The sequence below is a fragment of the Lithobates pipiens genome, unplaced genomic scaffold (genome assembly GCF_037356315.1).
Source record: "Lithobates pipiens isolate NorthernLeopardFrog02 unplaced genomic scaffold, aLitPip1_a1.2 Scaffold_28, whole genome shotgun sequence".
NCBI classification, from domain to species: Eukaryota; Metazoa; Chordata; class Amphibia; order Anura; family Ranidae; genus Lithobates; species Lithobates pipiens.
The window spans coordinates 61,026,170-61,048,075 of NW_027507789.1; the positions used below are offsets into that span (position 1 = coordinate 61,026,170).

General features: G+C 49.0%; 1 protein-coding gene across 3 annotated transcripts in view; it reads left to right on the top strand.

Annotated features, from left to right (window-relative positions):
• Nucleotides 1-21,906, top strand: part of ST6GALNAC1 (ST6 N-acetylgalactosaminide alpha-2,6-sialyltransferase 1) — a 374,560-nt gene that overhangs the window by 255,442 nt on the left and 97,212 nt on the right. For 2 of the 3 annotated variants that reach the window (XM_077459292.1, XM_077459294.1), the window contains 2 exons: nucleotides 7,865-7,954; nucleotides 17,876-17,975. In XM_077459292.1, the coding sequence (XP_077315418.1) occupies nucleotides 7,865-7,954; nucleotides 17,876-17,975 (190 nt within the window). The remainder of the gene's footprint in view (nucleotides 1-7,864; nucleotides 7,955-17,875; nucleotides 17,976-21,906) is intronic. The other variant, XM_077459293.1, reaches the window with a different exon arrangement.

Sequence of the window (21,906 nt, forward strand, 5' to 3'; positions counted from 1 at the left end):
CCAGTCGCATGCCCTTGCCGAGCTGATCCGTTTTCGACCGCCTTATACCTATTCTAACTGAATCCTGTAAATACTCCAAATACTCCCAAACAGGCTCAAGGGGGTCTGCAGTGGAAGGGCTGACTAGCTCACTTACTTGTAACGCCCCAAAGAAAGCCAGCGCAAATGCAGCACGAAATAGAGTACTTTCGTATTCCGAACTGCATATGTTCGTCAAGTGCCGGAATAGGCCATGGAGCATATCAAATTACACCGGCCGCCGCCCGTCTCTCTTCCTATGTGCTTTCCTATACCCCTTTACAGCTTGTTTCACCCAGAAATCTTTGGTATAATCCCGTTGCCTTTGTAACTTAAAAAGAAAGGCTAAATCTGCCAGTTTTTTATCGATGGCAGCTGCCGAGATTTCCCGCTTAAAGCCCAGATTAACAAAAAAAGAGAACCGCGTGTGCTACTTCCCGGCCCTCTGGAATGATCTCCAGCCTGTGCAAACACTCAAACCATTCCTGCCATACCTTGGAGTAGGCGTCCCAAGTAGCCTTACTCACAGAGCGCTGAATCCACCCTGCTGCATTCCCAATGCAACGTTCCACATCCAGTCGGTGCACGTAACTCCCTGTTGCTCCACATATGGTGCCAACTCCCGGAGCCTGTCCCACTGGAAACAAGACAAAGCATCAGCTACCATGTTCTCCACCCCTGGTAGGTGTACAGCGTAAATAAAAACATTCAATTTCAAGCAGTGCAGTACCAAGAGTCTAAGCAGCCTGACCTCCGGCAAGGACTTGGCCGACAATCGATTAATCCCCCGGACAACCCCCAGGTTGTCACAATTGAGCCGCACCTTCAAATTGCAAAAGGATTCCCCCCATATTTCCATTGCTACCACAATTGGAAATAGTTCCAGGAGAACTAGGTTCTTCAAGAACCCAGCTCCCCCCCCCCCCCCCCCCAAGAGGAGGGCCAGCGTGCTGCACTCCAATTTTTCTAGAAGATGGCCCCATAGCCTGTGGAGCCTGCCGCTTCGGTGAACAGTTCAAGATCCCAATTGCTGATGGGGCCCGACATCCACAGGGCACGCTCATTAAAAGACTCCAGAAATCCCTGCCACACCTGCAAGTCCTCTCTGTGTTCCCTGCTCAGACTCACAAAGTTTGTGGGTGCCTTGACCTCTGCAGTCTCTGCCGACAGCAAAAATCCCTACCCATGGGAATGATTTGGCAAGCAAAATTGAGCTTCCCCAATAATGATTGTAGCTGCCACAACTGCACCTTGCGACGCCCAACAGTCCCACGTAGTTAAGCCTTGAGATTTTTCAACTTGTCCCTCGACAGCCGGCACTCCATTTCCATTGAATCCACTTCAATACTCAGGAAAACAATGTTAGCTGTGTTAGCCCTTCCATATCTTCTCCTTTACCTCTCTTTTAAGATGGGCTACCAATAAACCCTCAAAACAGACATAGACCTCGCTCTTGGCGGAGTCGGCCAACCTGACTGACTCTGACTTCTTCTCCCCGGCTTTCTCTCAGCTGTCCGAAGCCAAAACGCTGGGCGCTACCACCGGCAGGGCAACCACTGTCGCTCCTGAACTTGTGACCGGCGTAGCCGAATCTTCCATGGCAGCAACCGATGCTGGTGGGAGTTGGATGCTAGCTGCGGGACTCCCTTGACATCTGTAGGACTCAACCCAGTGTTATATTTTACATACCTCGGAACCTTCATAACCCGGCTTCCCGCCCCCTCCCAAACCTTGTCCCTCTTAACAAACGACTGGACAGATTTTTGGAGTAAATGGCCATCAGGCCTAAACTTTTTATTAACCAAAATATAATCTTTTATAAATACCAACATTTAAATACGATAATAAACTTTCCCAGCCTTTCCAAGGGGTCATGGGTACGTAGCATCACAACATAAAATTGGTCACTGCCAACAACTTCAACTGTAACCTCTTGACCTCCAGACGGCAACCCCTGTCTCGGAGGCTATAACCAACTGTAGCAGTGACCTACCCGTTTTAAACCCTTCCAGGTTAAACCCTCGTATCCTGGAAGTACCTACAACCACTCCCATCCCATGGATGGGGACAACAGGCCTTTTTACCTGTACCTCACTTCCTCATCTAAAGCCCCCTGAACTGCCACAGCCCGAAAGGGGTAACCCCTTACCCTTTTCGAGCACCTCCACACACACAGTCCTCGTTGAATGCCGTCCTGAAGGCCAAGAGACCATAGATCAGTACCCACATCATTCAAGTGGACTCCATCACTCCGCAAATACCGCCAGGTGTCAACTTCCAACTCCCTATGGCGGATAGCCAGCCCCCCATTCCTGATGAAGAACCTGCTGACTTCTTTGTTTACTTTCACCCTGGCCCTGTCAACCTTTTTATCCGATAACGCCCAACGCCAGGAAGACCTATCCACCATATCCGACCAGACCATGACCATTCCCGGGTAATCTGACTGTAACCTAAGGAAATCACACTTGATGTCCCGGATCAGTTGCCTCATAGACCTAGCACCCATGTCATTGCCCCCAACATGAAATAACAGAACATTCGGAGGCCTGTCCAGTCTGGCGAATCTACGGACTTCTCCTAAGACCCTGTTCCAACGCATGCCCGGAACCCCAATCCACCGAACTTGCGCCTCCTGCATAGGTATGCGGAGTTGTCTGCCGTTCGGCCGAATGTCGGCTCTCTTCGCACCCCAAAACACAAAAGAATGGCCCAGTATCCACACCAGACCAACTTCATAACCTGTAAATGACAAAACGAAAGAGGAAAAAAAAAGGGGGGGGTTAGAACAGCTCTCACCAACCCAAGCATACCCCACCACCCCTACCCAGTCCCCAACCCACTCAATCACTCAACCAGTGCGGGCGGACATATAATCTAAAACGATCAGAATCCCACCTCCCAATCCTCCTGACCGCTGCAGAACCCAAACCAGCCCTGGAAGCCTCCGTAGCAGCCCCGATCCTAAAGGAATGGGAAGAAAAATTCAGCGGGTCGAAATCGGATACCCTCACGCACTTACGAAAAATCGCAACAAACTGAAACTTGGACAGTGAAGAGCCATCCAAATGAATGAAAAAGGGGCCCGCGACCTTCAGCCGCACCGCCAGAAATCTGTCCACTGCCTTCACTGGGCAAATATCGCCTTCCGCAATCCCAGCCACCTCCACAGCAACCCCTTTCCCGGCTTGATCAGTCTTGGACCGACGGATCCAGATGCGAACCCTGTCCCGGCCCAGCTCCACATCCCCCAGCGCCAATCCCCCTGCCGCTTGTCTTGACCGGCTAACCAGTTCACCGACCCTCAATGCACCAAAGAAAGCAAGGGCGAATGCTGCCCGAAACAGCGCCTGTTCATACGCTGAACTGCAGATCCCGGCCACCGCCCGGCACAACCCCTGAAGGAGACCAAAAGAAACAGGCCGCCTCCCATCCCTACTCTTGTGTGCCCTCCTGTAACCTTTGACCGCCTGCCGCAACCAAAACTCCTTAGTATGATCCCGCTGCCCCTGCCATTTGAATAAGAAGGCCAAAGCTGACAGCTTCCGGTCAATCGTGGCCGCCGACACTCCTCTATCCATAGCCCCACTCAGAAAATAAAAGACCGCCTGAGCCATGCCCGCGTCGCCTGGGGCCATGCCGATAACCTCTAGGCAAGCCGACCACTCTTGCCACACCGTCGAGTAGGCCCTCCAGGTAGCCTCGCTCACAGACTGCTGAATCCACCTCTCCGCTACTCCAGCGCAACGCCCCACAACCAAGTGGGGCAGTCGATCCCTTGACGCTCCGCCGCTGGCGCCAGTCCCCGAAATCTGTCCCACTGAAAACGAGACAGAGCGTCAGCCATCATGTTCTCCACCCCAGGCAAGTGCACAGCATAAATGAAAGCATTCACCTGTAGACACCGCAGTACCAGGTGTCGTAGAAGCCTGACCACCGGCCCGGAGGCCGCCGTCAGCTGATTGACCACCTGAACCACTCCCCAGTTATCACAGTTAAACCTCACCTTCATATTGCTGAACGCCTCCCCCCATAGTTCCACCGCCACCATGATGGGGAACAATTCCAGTAGAACCAAGTTCTTCAGCAACCCCGCCTCGGCCCATTCCACTGGCCAGGAAGCGGCGCACCATTGGCTCTTAAAGATGGCCCCAAAACCCGTGGACCCTGCCGCATCGGTAAACAACTCAAGATCCCCATTGCTGATTGGACCTGACATCCAAAGCGCCCTGCCATTAAATGACTCCAAGAACCCCTGCCAAACCTTCAGGTCCTCCCTATGGTCCCGCGTAAGGGTCATGTAATGCGTGGGGGCCCGGACGCCAGCGGTAGCGGCCGCCAGCCGGCGGCAAAACACCCGCCCCATTGGCATAATCCGACATGCGAAATTCAGTTTACCAAGGAGCGACTGCAACCGCCGAAGTTGCATCTTCCTTATCCCCATGGTCCCACGAATCTCTGCCTGAAGCTGCTCGAGCTTGTCCACCGGCAACCTACACTCCATCTTCACCGAATCGATCACGATTCCCAAGAACACTATGCAATCTGTGGGGCCCTCCGTTTTTTCCGGAGCCAACGGAACCCCAAAGCGCCCCGCCAAGTGTTGTAGCGTCCCCAACAGAACCGCACAAACGTTGGTGCCTGCCGGGCCAACGCATAAGAAGTCATCCAGATAGTGGATGACCGAGTTGATACCCGACACCTCCCGAACTGCCCATTCCAAGAAGGAGCTAAACTGTTCGAAAAAGGCGCACAAAATCGAACACCCCATCGGCAGGCACCGATCGACGTAGAACCCCCCTTCCCACAGACAGCCTAAAGCTATCCGGGTGCACTGGCAGAAGCCGAAAGGCCTATTCGATGTCCAATTTTGCCATCATAGCCTCTTGTCCATAGCGCCGAACCCACGACACGGCTGTATCAAAAGAGGTGTATGACACCGCACACTCCTCCGGGGCAATGGCATCATTGACTGAAGCCCCTTTCGGGAAGGACAGGTGGTGAATTAACCAAAACTTATTGGGCTCCTTCTTCGGCACAACCCCCAGTGGCGAGACCACCATATCCGGAAGGGGCGCCGTCGGAAAAGGGCCGGCCATGCGGCCCAACGCAACTTCCTTCCCCAATTTATCGGTGACAACCACCGAGTGCAGCAACGCAGACTTCATTAAACTGCCAGCAGAAACCCCTACGTTTTTCGGTCGGTTGCCCTGAGGTTGCTGAACCTCCGACCCCCGGCTGAAAAAACTGGTTAGGAGCCCGCGCCGCCGTCATCAACTTCATCCATAGGCTAATGTCCTTATGGTCCCAGCGAAGCGACGGTCGGACTGCCATCCTCTGCCTGAATTGCTTGTCGTACCGAAGCCATGCTGTCCCACCGTAAGTCCTATGTGCCTCACTGACGGCTTCCAAGTACACAAACAGCGCGGAACAGTGTTCCGGAGCCTTTTCCCCCACCACGCTGGCCAAAATGGCGAATGCCTGCAGCCAGTTCGCAAAGGTACGAGGGATCAACCGATACCTACGCTTCTCCTCGTCCTCCTTCTTCCTCTCCTCGGGCTTCAACCTGTCCAGGTTGAACTTTTCCAGCGGCAGCAGGGTGAAGATCTCAATATACTCACCTTTCCAAATCTTCTCCTTCACCTCCGGCTTCAGATGGGCTCCCAACGGGCCTTCAAAGCAGACGTAGACCTCGCTTTTTGCCGCATCCGCCAGCCGCACCGCATCCGTGCTCTTCTCAGGCGCCTTAGCCGCCTCCCCGACCGCACTCGAGCTGGCCGGCAGCTCGGCAAGCGCCCCCGAAGTGCCCGCGGGTGCCTGCACCCGGGTCACAACCGCGCTAGCGCCCGATTCAGCCGCCGGGTGCCACGCCTGTGCCAGACCACCCGCCCCTTGTTCGAATTTCCTAACCAGCTCCTTGAGCCCCAAGAGCAGACCCTCCATGCTGCTCTGCCCCACATGCGTATCCTCCACCCCCGACGCCGGCGGGACTACCTCCGCCCCCCCCGGCCCTATCCTCCCCTCGCGAACTACCCCGTGCAAGCAAGTCATGCAACAAAGATGTAATGGAAACAGAAGATTCGCACTCACCGGGCTGCCCAGGACCGGGCCTCACAGCCGTCGACATCGGACCCAACGGAGACGACCGACCACGATCTCCCTCTCCATCCGACTCCGACAGTTCGCCTTCGGACCTCCCTTCTGCGACCACTTGCTTCTGGCGTGGGGTGCGAATCCCGGACGAGCATGCTCCTTCATCCTGGGGTCTGGTGCGCTGTGGAAGAGAGTCCCTGTCCTCCCGCCTAGGCGACATGCTCCTACGTCTCCGGTCCAGCCGACTCCCACTGTCCTGCGACTCCACGACCACCCCGCTGGCCCTCTGGCCGTTCCTCCGCCCAGGTTCGCTCTGCCGAGGACTGGGGGCCGTTCCTGATGTCTGGTCCCCCACCCGCTGACCCACCTGATCACGCCGTCCAGGCCGACTGGCGTCTGCACCTCCTCTCACACTGGATGGCCGCACCACACCCTGGCCACCCCTCTGCTGTCTGCTGCCTGGGCTGGGACTGGGGGGCACGCCTGCCTCCCGGCCCCCCACCCGCTGAGCTTCCTGCCCCCGCTGTCCTGATGGACCTGCAGCCCCTGTCCTTCTGGCTTCTGCGCTGCGCCCCAAACATCTACGCCGGGCTGGTGGGGGGGGGAAACCTGGGACAAGCTGGCCTCCTCCACTGCGGTGTCTGGGCCCCTCCTCCTCGCCCCCCTCGTGGCATACCTGCCGCTCCCGACCCCCGATGGGGTGGAGGCTGGGGTGTCCTGCAGCTGGGGGTGAGCCACCGCTCCGATCCCCCTCCGATCCATCCCTGTAGCAGCTCTCAGGGGGCCCCCCGGACCGACATCCGGGCTGTACCGCTCGGGCGGTCGAGAACGCCGCGCCAGAGGTGTCATCACCACTCCCCCGCCGGCCGCCGCACCTCCGTCTGCCGCCATGGCCGCTATCTGCTGCTGGAGCCATGCGGCGCCCTGTGTGTCAAAAGCAGAGCGCAACTGCGCCAGAAATTCCGCCGCCGCCACCGCCATCTTGGATTTTGGGAGCACAGAGCGGGAGGGTACGTCTGATTCCTTCCTCCTCCGCTCTCCAACTGCTAGCACTGACCCTGCTAGCACGAGATGGACGCCGTGGCTCCGCCCCTGGCTCCGCCCACCCCACATCCTTAAAGCGGCCATACCTCCCCTTAAAACGGCGACTGTGCAGTCCAGCACATGTCATGCTGTCCCTGCGCCTACCTCCCCCTTGTGGATGCTAGCTGCGGGACTCCCTATATGTGGCATAGGCTACAATAGTAAATTACAGCTTCGCCATCAGCCACACAGGGGTGGCATCTGTATAATCCATTTGAGCCGTGTTGGCCAAAAGTACACATTTAAAGTTATCTCATTCCTGTTTTTCTTCTTTAATATACCCCATTTCTTTATCCTGCATGTAAAACGGTAAGGGTCACTTAACTCCAGGATGTTGAAAGCCTTAGAGGATTAGGTGTAATGTGTAGGTTACACTTATATACATGGCATATATCAGGTCTGCTGCTGTTGCAAAATAATTTCTTCTAATCCATCCAGCAGCTGCCATCATCTCCTTGTCTGTGCTGGGTGATCATAAGTTCTTATAGACTTTTGCAGGGCTGACTACTTTGCTTTGACAGTTAAGATTTTGTGGCTGTGTATCCAAGGACATCATGAAGTTAAGATTAACTTACACATTATACTTACTCCAAACCTGTAGCCTCTCATAATTCTCCTTTAACAACTAAATTGCATAGGCTGTAATCAGCTTTCACCTGTCTCCCTCTAGGCTTCGCCCGCGGGACGACTTTGGAAACAATTTTGACTTAAACAGGCTATTGGTTGCACATCCAGATTTTGTGCGATATCTGAAGAACAGGTAAGTCAAGCCAAAGTTCTGCAGAAATATTATTCATACAGTATTTGTGCTGCTTGCCTTCCAGGCAACCCCTTCCACAATGACATGCAGATCAGATGTCACTTTTAACATGTTTATAAATGCTACAGAATACCTTGTGACAATTATAGAACTGAAGTAATGGAAGCTGCTAAAAATTGTCTTTGCTTTTATAAATACCAAGATGACCCTGGCTGTCATGTTGATCCAGTGGCTTCCCTACATTTTAAGTTACTGACTTGGAAATAGTATGGAGATTAGGACTTCTGATTTTACTTAGTTGAAATTAGTGTAGGAAATTAAGGGAAATAACGATGGTTATCTATATATAGGGAGTTAATTGATTCTAATATTCTTCCATAGCATGGGTTGTGTGCATAATACTGATATGTTTGGTGTGCTGTTGTTGACTTTTGCAATATGCAGATGGAGGGATCCCTAAATAAAGAGTAGGAAGAAACAGCAACGCTCATCTGAGTGCCAATATGCTAGAACAGGTAATGGATTTAATAATATTAAAATATGCAACTCACAGAGTAAGGGGTTAAAAGCAGGCTTATCACAATGGTGGCTTCTCCGTGTGATCCAGATGATGACAATGTCATCAATGCATCGCCCATAATAGACAGTATTTTTTGCATAGGGATTGATCTTCCAGATGGGGTGATCTTCCCAAAGACCCATGGCTAGGTTGGCATAGCTGAGGGCAAAGTTTGAACTTGGCATCAAACTGGAAATAATTGTAAGTGAAGCAGAAGAGGGTGACATCTCTGAATAGGTTTGGTGCTGATGAGGGTGTCTTGGTAGAGAAAAGGCTCCACTGCTTGGAGTCCAACTTCATGGGGGATTGAGGTATACAAAAATGCCACATCGAGAGAAACCCACAGGTACTTTCCCAGGGCTACATCTTCAGGGTATCTAGAAGATGGATACTATCTCGGGTGTATGCAATTTGTTGGGCTAAGGGCTGTAAAATGTGGTCGATGTAGATAGAAAAATAGTTGGTTATACTTTCCATGGCTGCTACTATGGGGCACACAGGTAGATTGACTAGGATTTTACTAGGCATTTATGAATTTTGGGCAGATGGTAAAAGTACGGTGTACTGTAGTTATCCCTCAGTAGAAACGTGGCTTCAGTTTTTGTAATGATGCCTTCTGTTTGTGCTTTGTTGACTAGTTGTTGAGCTTTAAGTATGAAGCAAGAGTGTGGATCCTGTGGGGGTAATGTATAGGTCATGGGATTCAATAGCAATCTGTATGCTTTCCTGAGGTTGTCTGGTCTATCCTGTAAGACAATGCCGCCTCCCTTGTGTGCTGATTCGATTATGATGTTCATATCAGTGGATAGTGGTTAGAGTGCTTGTTTCTCCAGGTTGGTAAGATTGGAGCGAATGCCATGTTTGTGCCCTGAAGACATACGTTGTGCCATTCCGCGGCACCAAATGTCATTATCTCACAGTAGCAGTCCGCACAGTACACTGGGAATTGTAGTTCCTCCCCCCTCAATGTCATCAATATAAATACCACCCCATTCCATCATGGTGCCATCACAGCCTGAAGGAGCATGCATGCTCCGACGCGTGCTTGACGGCCCTGTGGCCCTGATGGGGAGACAACTGCCTGATTGACTCAGAGCCTGGGGACCCTTGGAGCTAGTGAGGCATCTGCAGCACCCCATATCGCTGGCCATCTGGATCAGGATCAGGATCACACAGAGAAGCCACCCTTGTGATAAGCCTGCTTTTAACCCCTTACTCTGTGAGTTGCATATTTTAACATTTACCTGTTCTAACATACTGCACATACTTTAAAACGAACGCCATTGTTTCTTCCTATTCTATACATACAGAGCTGCTTCCTCTCCTACAACTGGCTGCAATCCTAAAAGGCACTTTATTCATCTGGCCTTTTTTACCCATCTGATCTCGTTTTTAACTCTTTTTCTACTTGAACTGTCAAAGTCACCTTCAGCCATTGGACTCCCATATGACTATTTTAACTTATAGGCTCACTCCCCACTATTTGTCTCTCTCCAAGTGCAACTATACCCCCCCCCCCCCTTGCCTACATAGAGAGTATTGTGCAAATGTTTTAGGTAGCTGTGAAAAATGCTGTAAATTAAGAATGCTTTCAGATGTACACTTGCACACAGTTTTTGAAGGAACTCAGCAGGTTGGTTGTGCCAAACACTTGGAGAACTAACCATAGATTTTCTGTGGATGTAGGCCTCAGATTCTTCTGTCTCTTAAAGTGGTTGTAAACCCTCCTGAGACATTTTTACATATAGGTAAGCCTATAATAAGGCCTACCTATATGTACTGAAAATATCTCCTAAACGTGCGCTCCTTTAGTAGATATTTACCTTGTAGTGCGTCGATGAGGCCATCGGTGCATGTGCAGCTCCACTTCATGCAGCTCCGGCCAGTCACAGACCCAGAGTCCGCGGCCCCGGAAGGAAAAGGGTAAATATCGATGCTTCCACCAGCGGGGACATTGTGGGCTTCGTTTGCATGTAAGTGCCACATAATGGCCCGGTATGAGATGCATACTAGCCCATTATGCTTTTACTTTGCAGAGGAATAAAGAGGAAATAAAACCCATCAGGGGTTACCAACTCTTTAATGCCAGACAGACTCAATGTTGAGATCAGGGCTCTGTGGGTGGCCAAACCATCACTTCCAGAACTCCTTGTTCTTCACACTGAAGATAATTCTTAGCCACCGCCCACCGTATAGACAAATGACGGCAGGTGGGATGCTCTCTTGTTCTGAGCCAACGCCATATGATGTGGCCCATTCTCACCACAATCGCATGCCCACAGGCGTGTGCAGCGTGGCGATCGTGGGCATTCTGTGTCTCTGGGATGATGACACAGCGATTTACCCATGTGATTAGCTGTGTTCAATCACAGCTGATCACATAAACAAGGAGATGCCATTTATCGTCTCTGCTCGCCCCACAGTGACAGAGTGTGAGGAGAAGAGTGGCATTTGCTCACAGGGGAGACCTGTACAGGTAATCAGTGCAGCCCCAACAGTGCCCATCAGTGAGGCCAATCTGTGCCCATCAGTGATGCAAGTCAGTACTGCCTTTCAGTACTCATCAGTGCCTGCTCATTAGTGTCGCCCATCAGTGTCCATTAGTGCGGCGCATCAGTACTGCCTATCTGGTGCCACCCATCAATGCCCATCAGTGCAACCTATCAGTTTTACCCTATAAGTGCAGCCTATCAGTGCACATCAGTGAAGGAGGAAAAATACTTATTTACACATTTTTCTGACAGAAACTAAGAAAACCTTTTTTTTTCAAAATTTTCAGCAAACAAATAAAAAACCCAGTGGTGATTAATTAGCACCAAAAGAAAGCTCTATTTGTGGGGGAAAAAAAATGTTTGGGTACAGCATTGCATGACCGCACAATTGTCATTCAAAGCGTGACAGCGCTGAAAGCTGAAAATTGGCCCAGGCAGGAAGGGGGTAAAAGTTCCTTGTAGACAAGTGGTTAATGACATTTGTTGTATCAAAAGAAAATAAAACCACGCTGAGACCCCAAAAAAATGAGAAATTTGTTTCCTGCTTATCAAGCAGGAAAAAAATCAAGCGAGAACATTTTTTTTTTCTCAGATAAATATCCAAGAAATTACTCTTAAAGATAAATACAATTAGTAAAAAAAAAGAGAATAATCAAAAAAGACTACAAATGAATGTTCACAAGATATAAGGCTGCTGCTCCACTGTGGGATACACACACATAAACATAGATAAAAAATAGAAAAAAAGCTGCGCCAAATAATATGAATCAATAAACTATACAACTATAAAGAAAAGTCCATGGAAACTTTATGTTGTTCAAAGAAGGAAGACGATCACACCACAGTGATTCAATACTTCCTTATCACTATAGTGTCCCACCACCGACAAAAAAGTGCGCTTACCAGATGGTAAAAGCACAAGGAGCGTTTAGAGTACCAAGCCACTGACAGCTCCTCGCCTTCACCAAACACTTCGTCTCTCAGGAACGAACGATCCATACACTGAACCAATGACCCATTGAAAACGTCACGTATGACGAAACGCGCATGGGAGGGCACGCTGTGATGTCACCACGTGTTACGAGAGGAGGACGGGCTCTCGTGTTTGCCGGCCGGCTTGTTTTTATATGTGAAAATCGTTCGTTTTTATGTAAGTGCATTTCTATTATAATTAAAAAGCATTGACGTTTTTTACACTATGGGAGGCTTCTTTTCTTTTTACATTATGAACGTGAAACTGGGTTACTAATGAGAATGTGGAGCGGCTTCAGTGTATGGATCGTTCGTTCCTGAGAGACGAAGTGTTTGGTGAAGGCGAGGAGCTGGCAGTGACATTGGTTGTATGTTTGGGGTCGTTGTCCTGCTGCAGAATACATTTGGGGCCAATCGCATGCCTCCCTGAGGGTTTTTCATGATGGATAGGTATCTGCCTGTATAATGAAACCTTCATTGAACTTAAAGCAGACCTAGACCTAAACAGACTTATCCTTCAGACTGCATAAGACAAGTGGTAAATAATATATCACTTAGGGTAGGCGCTTCTTTGGCTGCGGTTTTGCTCAGACCCACATAAGCATCCATTGCACAAGTGTCTCCATGGAATGGCTATTCCTTTTCATAGACCTCGTCGCCAATAACAACATCAATACAATACAATATTCAGTGACAGTAGTGAGTTGGGTAGGCCTATCACATTCCTGAAAGGCTAGATTAATGGAGGGTGCTTAGACACTTGATTTAAAATGGAAAACACCACTACCAGGTGAAGCGAAATATTATAAGACGTTCCTATCAATGCAATATTCTCCATTTTAAATAAACATTTACAATTGAGCAGCATAGGATATAACCTATTTAAATACATTTTTTGCCCCATTCGTACAGAACTATTGCATATGAGCTTTTCACTGGGGGAATCCAATATAAAATCACCCATTTAGTTAAGGGAAATCTCTCCAAAGGAGTACTAAAATCCCAACACAAATTCTAAATCTTAAAAAAAAAAGAAAAGAAAAAATGGTTGGACATAAAATGTATCTGTGTGATAATATATTATGTTAATTTACCCTTTTTTCCCCTTTCCGTCTTTCAGGACAGCTACTATGAGAGATAGTCTCCTCCTCTTTCTCTAGGAAACACTGTGCCAGCCCATAAATTATCACTTCTCCCTGCCGTCCCTCAGTTATTAGTGTTTCCTCCGACAGGGAGACAATGTGCATGGAGCCAGGCTGGTCAGTCTTTGGGGGCTGTAGCCATTTTCTTTTATCAGATCCAAGGAGGAAGGTGTGGTAGGTACCCGCCATCTAGTTGCCACCCCATCCTAGTCGACTGCGGCAGCAAGTTGCGGGGATCCCTTTGGCATCCACAGGGCTGCAGCAGATTCTGCTCTCCCTGTATGCGCTACAGGCCGCATTTTTGGAACTAGGCGGGCAACGTAATTTCCGGCGGAGGGCGAACGCTTACCTTTCACCCGCAAATTCTGGTTCCGAGCCGCAGAGCTGATAGGGGGCCGGGCACAAGCTGTAGACCAGTCGGGAACGCACACAGGCAGCGTGAGTCTCAGAAGCAACCACCTGCAGTCATGTCAGAAGCAGCCAACGGACGATACCTCCAGCCTTCTAGGTAAGATAAGGTAAGGTAAGAGCACCCTGGGGAACGGTACTCTCTATCTAGGTATGCCCCTCCATGTATGGTTCCTGTCTGTGGGGGGGGGGGGGCAGAGCCTCTAGGTGGTCGTGGGGGGGGGGGGAGGCTCAGATCCCCACAGTTAAAGAGGATCTAGTGCACTCCCAGTGTTGTCTCCTGTTTACCTAATGGGACAAATTTTTGTATGCATTTTTGGTACATGTTTTTCAGAAAGCTACAGAAAAGTCAAAGTCGACACATAGCTCTAAAAAGAAGTGTGACTTAGGACTCAACAATAGGCAATCTAAAACCAGAATTAGCTGTTACAGTCATGGCTCGCAATTTAGAGCATGGGCTCTCCCAGATCCAAGAACATATTGAAGCAGGAACTGCCAAGGAAACCATTTTATCTTCCTTCCCTACGATTCTGCGGGGTATAGCCTACATAGCCGATGCCTCGGCAGAGTCTGTGCGCATGTCAGCCAGATCAGCGGCCCTAGCCAACTCGGCCAGGAGAGCCCTCTGACTGAAAACTTGGCCAGGCGATAGCGCCTTTAAGGTCAAGTTGTGTGGGATACCTTTGACGGGAGATCTTCTCTTCGGCCCAGGTTTAGAGACAGTTTTAGACTGCACAGCAGACAGGAAGAAATCCTTCCTGCTTAAGCGGAAAACTCTAGCACAAAGAAGGTGTTTCGTCTGCAAACACCTAGAGAAGTCCCAAATCCGGAAGGGCAAAAGAAAACTTGGGGCCATAAAGGTAAGGGCAGAGGAGGGGCGATTTCTTGCCCTCCTGAGCAGCCTCGTAAAAACCAATGACACTCCAAGCACAGTGGGAGGAAGACTGGGGCCTTCCTCCCACAGTCGGAGGCAATATCCCCCAACCGGTTTATCCTAGGGGTTATAAGAAGGGGGTACCTCCTGGCGTTAACAAGACCTCCCCTGCGGAGATTCCTTGTCACACACCTACCCAGCTGTACGGCAAAGGCTGAGGCTCTGTTGGAGGCACTGAGATCTAGAAAATCAGAATGTTATCCACAGAGTACCAAAGGTGGAGGAAGGAGAGGGATTCTATTCGCACATCTTTGTAGTGAAAAAAACCACAGGAAAATTCTGATTCATTCTGAATTTGAAACCCATGAGCAAGTCGGTTACATACAAGAGATTCCGTATGAAGTCAATTTTTACAGTTAGAGCTCTGCTACCCCACAACTGCTTCATGGTATCGCTGGACCTAATCTATCTACACGTCCCTATAGCAGAAGCTTCACAGAGGTTTCTACGCCTAGCAGTAGACTTAGGTGGAATAACGGTACTCCTACAGTTTCAAGCACTGCCATTCGGGCTATCGTCTTCACCCCGCATTTTTACCAAAGTCTTGGCAGAGGCCATGGCCTTTCTCCGACTCCAGGGAGTATCAATAATAGCCTACCTGAACGACCTCCTCCTATTTGCAGTGTCCCCAGTACAGTTAGCCAAAGATCTCGAGCTAACAAAAAAGGTCTTGACAGGCCTGGAGTGGCTGCGGAAATGTGAGAAGTCCAGCCAGATTCCCTCACAATGCATCACGTACCTAAGATGCCTGCTGGACTCACTGTTGAGAGTGTTTCTCACGACAGAGAAGGTACTAAAACTGGACAGAGCAGTAGCCTCTCTCCAGTGCAACCAACAGGTCTCCATAAGATTTCTGATGTCAGCGTTGGGTCTGCTAACCTCTTCCCTCCCAGCAGTGCAGTGGGCAGGACTACACTTTTGTCCTCTGCTGTCCTTCGTCATAAGGGTGTGGGATCACAGTCAGAGATACCTAGACACCATAGTGCACGTTCCACACCAAGTAAAGAGAGCGCACTGCTGGTGGAGGAAGGTAGCAAACCTGTCGCAGGGACGTCTGTGGCTCATCCCAGTTTCTCGGGTGGTAACCACAGACGCAAGCGGCAAGGGCTGTGGGGGGGGGGGAACATCTGGGATTCCTTCTAGCGCAGGGCATCTGGGAAGGCGACAAACTAAAAAGGTCTTCCAATTGAAAAGAGCTGAAGGCAGTCAGGCTAGCCCTCAGGTTTTTCAAAAAGGAACTCCAGGGCCACCACATTCAGGTGCAGTCGGACAACTTGTCTGCCGTGGCCTACGTAAAAAAGCAGGGCAGCATGAGAAGCGGAGTCCTCAATCACGAGGTCTTCAATCTCATATCAAAGAGATGGGGACCTCCGGAAGTGGACCTTTTCATGTCAAAGAACAACGCAAAAGCCCCCTGTTTTTTCTCCCTAAACAAAGGGGAATGGGCACTGGGGGTGGACGCATTGGCCCAGAACTGGCAGTTCAAGACATGCTATGCCTTCCCACCTCCGATATTGTTGCCGGCAGCTCTGAGGAAATTTCAAATGGAGAACACGTCCCTGATTCTAGTGGCACCACATTGGCCCAAGAGGGCATGGTTCTCAATACTCAAGCAACTTGCAGTAGAACCTCCCTTATTCCTACCTCCTTGGGAGGACCTCCTCTCACAGGGATCAGTCCTCTGTCCACAGGGACACCAGGCCTGGCTACTGAGGAGGGTATATTAAAATCTAAGGGATTTTCAGAGAGATTAATCCATTCTCCACCCTCCTCAACAGCAGGTAAAAAGAGACGCGCCGGATTTATAAAAAAAGTCTGGCTACGTTTCAATGAATGGTGCGTAGGAAGCTCAGTTTCGGTGTAGAGCCCCACAGCTGTGTTGGAATGTCTGCAATGCGAGCCAGACAAGGGTTTATCCATAAGTACCCTCAAAAGTCAAGTATCAGCACTCTGTACTTATTTAGAAAAACCTCTGGCCACCAACTGGTAGTCAGATTCTTTAGGGCTTTGATTAGACAAAGACCAGTTCGGGGTCCACCCTTCCCTAGGTGGGACCTATCTTTAGTCTTGCAGAGCTTAACAGGAGTCCCCTTTGAGCCTTTAGAAGGATGTTTACTAAAAGGAACTTACTTTAAAGACAATATTTTTAGTAGCAGTGACAACTGCCAGGAGGGTCAGCGAGATTGAGGCCTTATCATTTGCGTTATTTTCCCAGATGGGATAGTTTTCAGGACCGATCCGGCATTTTTTCCTAAAGTGGTTTCTGGATTTCACAGAAGCCAGGAGGTAGTCTTGCCCTCATTTTGTCCCAATCCCTCAGGGGAAAGGGAATTGAAATTGAATTTGTTGGATGTAAGGAGAAGTATCCTACAATACCTAGAACTGACCAAAACATTAAGAAAGTCAGACTCTATCTTTGTTTTGTTTTCTGGGGCCAGAAAGGGATACAAAGCGTCTCAACGCACTATTGCCAGATGGCTCAGAGTAACCATTGGTCAGGCCTATGCATTAGCAGGGAAAGATATCCCAATGGGTATAAAGGCACACTCTACCAGAGCTATGGCAGCTTCTCAGGCAGAAAGAGCTGGAGCAATGCCAGAACAAATATGTAGGACAGCAACATGGTCCAGCTACTCCACTTTCGTAAAACATTACAGAATGGACCTGGTGTCGGCAGGTGAGCAAGCCTTTGGACGAAAGGGTGGGACTACAGCTTGAAAAACCTAACTGGTAAGTGCTTGTTCATCCTCTCATAGTGGCTGTCCTGAAAGACGGAAAGGGAAAATTAAAGTTACGCTTACCGGTAACGTTTTTTCCAGTAGTCTTTCAGGACAGCCCTAGTTACCCACCTGAAAATTTGGGGGGTCTTATAAAAGACCAGAATGCAGCATGATAATGATATATGATAGTTTGTTATTAATGTGTTCTTGTGTCTCCCCAGCTGGCCGGAGGTGATCTTGGAATATACTGAGGGCCGGCAGGGGGAAGGGAGAATTTATGGGCCGGCGCAGTGTTTCCTAGAGGAAGAGGGGGAGACTATCTCTCATAGTGGCTGTCCTGAAAGACTACTGGAAAAGACGTTACCGGTAAGCGTAACTTTAATTTTTCTTACCTTTCAGTCTGTGGGAAAGGTGGTCTATATAGCACTTGTTTAATGGAATTATAGGAATCCAGCAGTTGTTAGTGAAAACGCGGTTGATGATACTATATGGAGGGGACGCAGTACTCTTCTTTCTTTGGATGTTATTTTATATTTAAACATATAAATGTACTGTGAAGTATGTTTATGTATCATATTGGCTAGGTTACAGAATGAACTTCAACATTGCACTCCGCAAAGGACTATTTACTAATTGTCATTGTAAGAGCTAAATGAAAGAAGCATATATTTACACCTATCTCATGATTTTGTAGGTTCCTGAGGTCATCCACGCTAAGCGGAAAATACTGGAAATTATATAGGCCAAGTACTGGTGCCCTGCTGCTGCTGACAGCCCTACATCTGTGTGATACGGTAATGAAATAATTGCAGTGACTTCTTTTTCCTTACAGTAGATGATAAATACTTTGCGGCGTGTTTGAAGTAGTAATTGAGCCAATTATCAGGCCAGCAGGAATCATGTAGTAAACAAGTAAGAAATGCCTTTTCTACCTGCTGAGTTGCTGTGTACTGATATGCCTGTGGGAACAGTTGTTTAGCGATGAGTGAGTACTGTATGCAGTAAAACAAACAAGTTTGCTGCTTGCAATGTTGTATATTGGTCTAAGTCAATAAAGCCCAGTCCTAGGGCGAAGCTTTGCAGGGGGGCAGCAAAAAAAAAAAAAAAAACACCACCCCCACATGAAAAAAACAGCCTCCTCCTGGCTCCCACACAAAAAAAAATCCCTGCTGGCTTACGCTACACCTTTAGTGTAGCGCCAGTCTTATGGGGCGGATTGGGCCTGGGGGCTGTTTATTTCACTTGTTTGTATAATGACTAGGGACTTTGAAGTCATTATACAAATAATCCTATCATTTCAATCAGTGGCAGCAAACACAAGTCCAAATATTTTACAAGATAGGCGGAATCTTACTAATCCAGTGACATATTGTGATAGCACATATAGGCGAACAGGTCCTAGTTTAACTAAAACAAAGTCCCAGATAATATCTTACGTATTAGCCAAGATCAGTAGGATAAATGTTTCTTCTCTACAACTAACTGTACAATGTGCAATGCATATTATATTATCCATGTCAAAACTCTGTATTATCTCAAAACGAAATTTTGCAATGTTAACTTTTGTAGTTATTAAATGACTAAAGGTTTTATATATATTGTAGACATGTCACTGGAGAAGTGGTTGAGGGGGTGTACATCTCACCTAGGTTGCTACACAGTGTGAGATGGTAAGTCCAGGATGGATCAGTTTCTCAGCAGCAATATGCTGCTGAGTTGTTATTTAATCTTGCCGGGCCTGGGTTTATATGGAATGGCAGGTAGGTTTGGTAGAGGGACCTGTCATTCCACACCCCCCATCCCTCGTTCCAGTTCTGGGTTTTGGATCAGGTGAGCTTTGATCCTAATTAGCCTGGGAAGGTAAAGGCTCTGCGGGCCTGCAGGTGTTTGCTCTCAGCCAGGGAAACGAACAGTCTGTGTGTTTGAGGAAGCTGCAAGCACAGCCACTGCTGGAGCTAAAATCCACCCTGCGATATCCAGGTGAAAGACGCTGTGTTTATAAGTGTCAGATAGGTGAGAAGAACCTGTTAGTAAGCGCCCAGCCGGGCTAGGTTGTTTGTTTTTGTTATTATTTTGTTCCTGTTATACACAAGAAGCACGGTGTTGCTGTATATTTTGTTTGTTGGACTGTTTGTACCACGAATAAACGCCAAGGTCTGCTTTATAAAGTCCAAGTCTGCTGTGAACTGTGTCCAAACACACCCTACCCCGGGAAGATCCCTTACAATTGGTGGAGGTAGCGGGCAACACGGTTGCTAGGGGCAACGGTGTGGACAGACTTGGCTACAGCTGCTGATGTCCTGGGTGAAAGCTGCAACTACACTCCAAGAACAGTCCAGCAACATGGAGGAGATGCTGAAGCAGTTTATGCAAGTGAGTTTGCAACAACAGAAGGGCTCAGACAGAGGCCAATAGACGACATGAACAGTCCATGGCTGCACAACAGCAGATGCATAAGGAAGAGTTGCAAGCTTTGCGCCAAAGCCAACAACAACTTATCGAGCACCTGATAGTAAATCGAGAGGCGCCTGTGGTTGCTAATCCACCCACAGTGATGGGAGCCGCTCCAGAGATTTTTTTTGGGAGAAGGACTGTGCAGAAAGCGCTGCAAAAGATGACTGCTGAGGACGATGTTGAGGCCTATCTAACAGTATTTGAGCGCGTGGCTGAGCGAGAGAAGTTACCAGCCGCTGAGTGGGCAGAGGTAATTGCGCCCTATTTAACAGGTGAACCTCAAAAGGCCTACTATGACCTCAGTGAGCAAGAGGTTAAGGACTATACTCGGCTAAAAGAGGAGATACTTGCCCGACTAGGAGTTACTACTGCAGTCCGTGCCCGGAGGGTACGCAACTGGAGCTACAGTCTGGACAAATCAGCGAGGTCCCAGATGTATGACCTAATCCATTTGGCAAGAAAGTGGTTGGAGCCAGACACTTCTACTCCTGCACAAATCCTAGAGAAGGTCGTGATGGATCGCTACCTCCGAGCGCTTCCTACTGACCTGCAACGCTGGGTGGGACAAGGTGATCCTAAGAATGCAAACGAACTTGTCAACCTTGTGGAGAGGTTCCAGGCGACTGAGGACTACCTCCGTGATGTTCCTGCAGCATCTTCACCTCCCCGGAGCGCCAGATCTGTGCCGTCAGCTGGTAAGAGACTTCCATCTATTGGGGGAGTGTGGAGGGGTGCTGATGGAGGGAAAAGGGCTCAAGTGGTGTCTCAGGGACAAAAGACTGGTGATGGTCCCGGGTGGCTAAGGGGCTCTGAAAAGGACTCCTTGCCAAAGAGACCAGGCCCTATCCAGTGTTGGAGATGCCATGAGGCGGGACACGTGTCGGCCCATTGCCCTCTTACCACTGAACCCATGGAGTGTGACGCTAGCCGGCGTCAGTCGCTGTTTGCGGAACCATCTTGTGCTGCAGTTCCTGGACTAGAGACTGAACCGCAAATCTGCAATATTACCATCAATGACCTTCCCGTTGAGGCGTTAATGGACTCGGGAAGCCTCGTAACCTTGGTGCATGCTAGCCTGGTGGCTGGGGACTTAGAGTCTAAAAAGCATATGAGTGTTGTGTGCATACATGGTGATACAAAAGTGTACCCTATAGTGCTGGCTAAAGTCGGGACTGAACAAGGCACCGTACAATATGAAGTGGGTGTGGTAAAAAACCTCATGCATAATGTAATATTGGGGCGCGATTTTCCATTATTCTGGGCTCTCTGGGAAAAAAGAAAAATCCCCAAAAGGAGTGGGGATACCTCTAAGGGGGTTGCTTTGTCCCCTGTGAATGATAGAAGTGTGCAGGATGAAAATGATTGTTCTCCTTTGCAGGTCCTGGCTGGGGAGGAGGAGGCTCCTCCCACTGAGCAAAATATACTAGACTTAGAGGTGTCTAGGGATAATTTTGGCGCTGCACAATTACAGGACCCCACTCTCAAAAATGCGAGAGAGCAGGTTGCTGTTATGAATGAGGTACCTCAGGAACCAGATGCTGAAAAAAGATTTCCACATTTTTCGGTGACTAATGATCTTTTCTATAGAGTCAATAAGGTTAAGGATGAGATTGTGGAACAGCTTCTGGTACCTAAGCCGTACCGGCGTCAGGTGCTTGACATGGCACATAACCATGTTCTTGGGGGACACTTGGGGACTGACAAAACGCGAGAGAGGGTTCTCCAGAGGTTTTTTTGGCCGGCGATATATGATGACATTAAAAAATACTGCGAGTCGTGCCCCACATGTCAGGTTAGTGCCCCAGTGTCACATTTTCGCAGTCCTTTGGTTTCGCTCCCTATTATAGAGGTGCCTTTTGAGCGTATTGCCATGGATTTAGTGGGTCCCGTGGTAAAGTCAGCTAGAGGACCCCAGTATATTTTGGTAGTCATAGATTATGCGACCCGCTATCCTGAGGCTGTACCCTTAAGAAACACTGCATCTAAAACAATTGCACGTGAGTTGTTTTATATGTTCTCTAGGACTGGGATCCCCAAAGAAATCCTAACTGACCAAGGTACGCCATTTATGTCAAAACTGATGAAGGAATTATGCAAACTATTTAAAGTCTCACACATCCGTACCTCTGTATACCACCCCCAGACGGACGGATTGGTGGAGAGATTTAATAAAACTTTGAAACATATGTTGAAGAAAGTGGTGGGAAAAGATGGTCGTGACTGGGATCATTTATTACCCTATCTCATGTTTGCTATTAGGGAGGTGCCCCA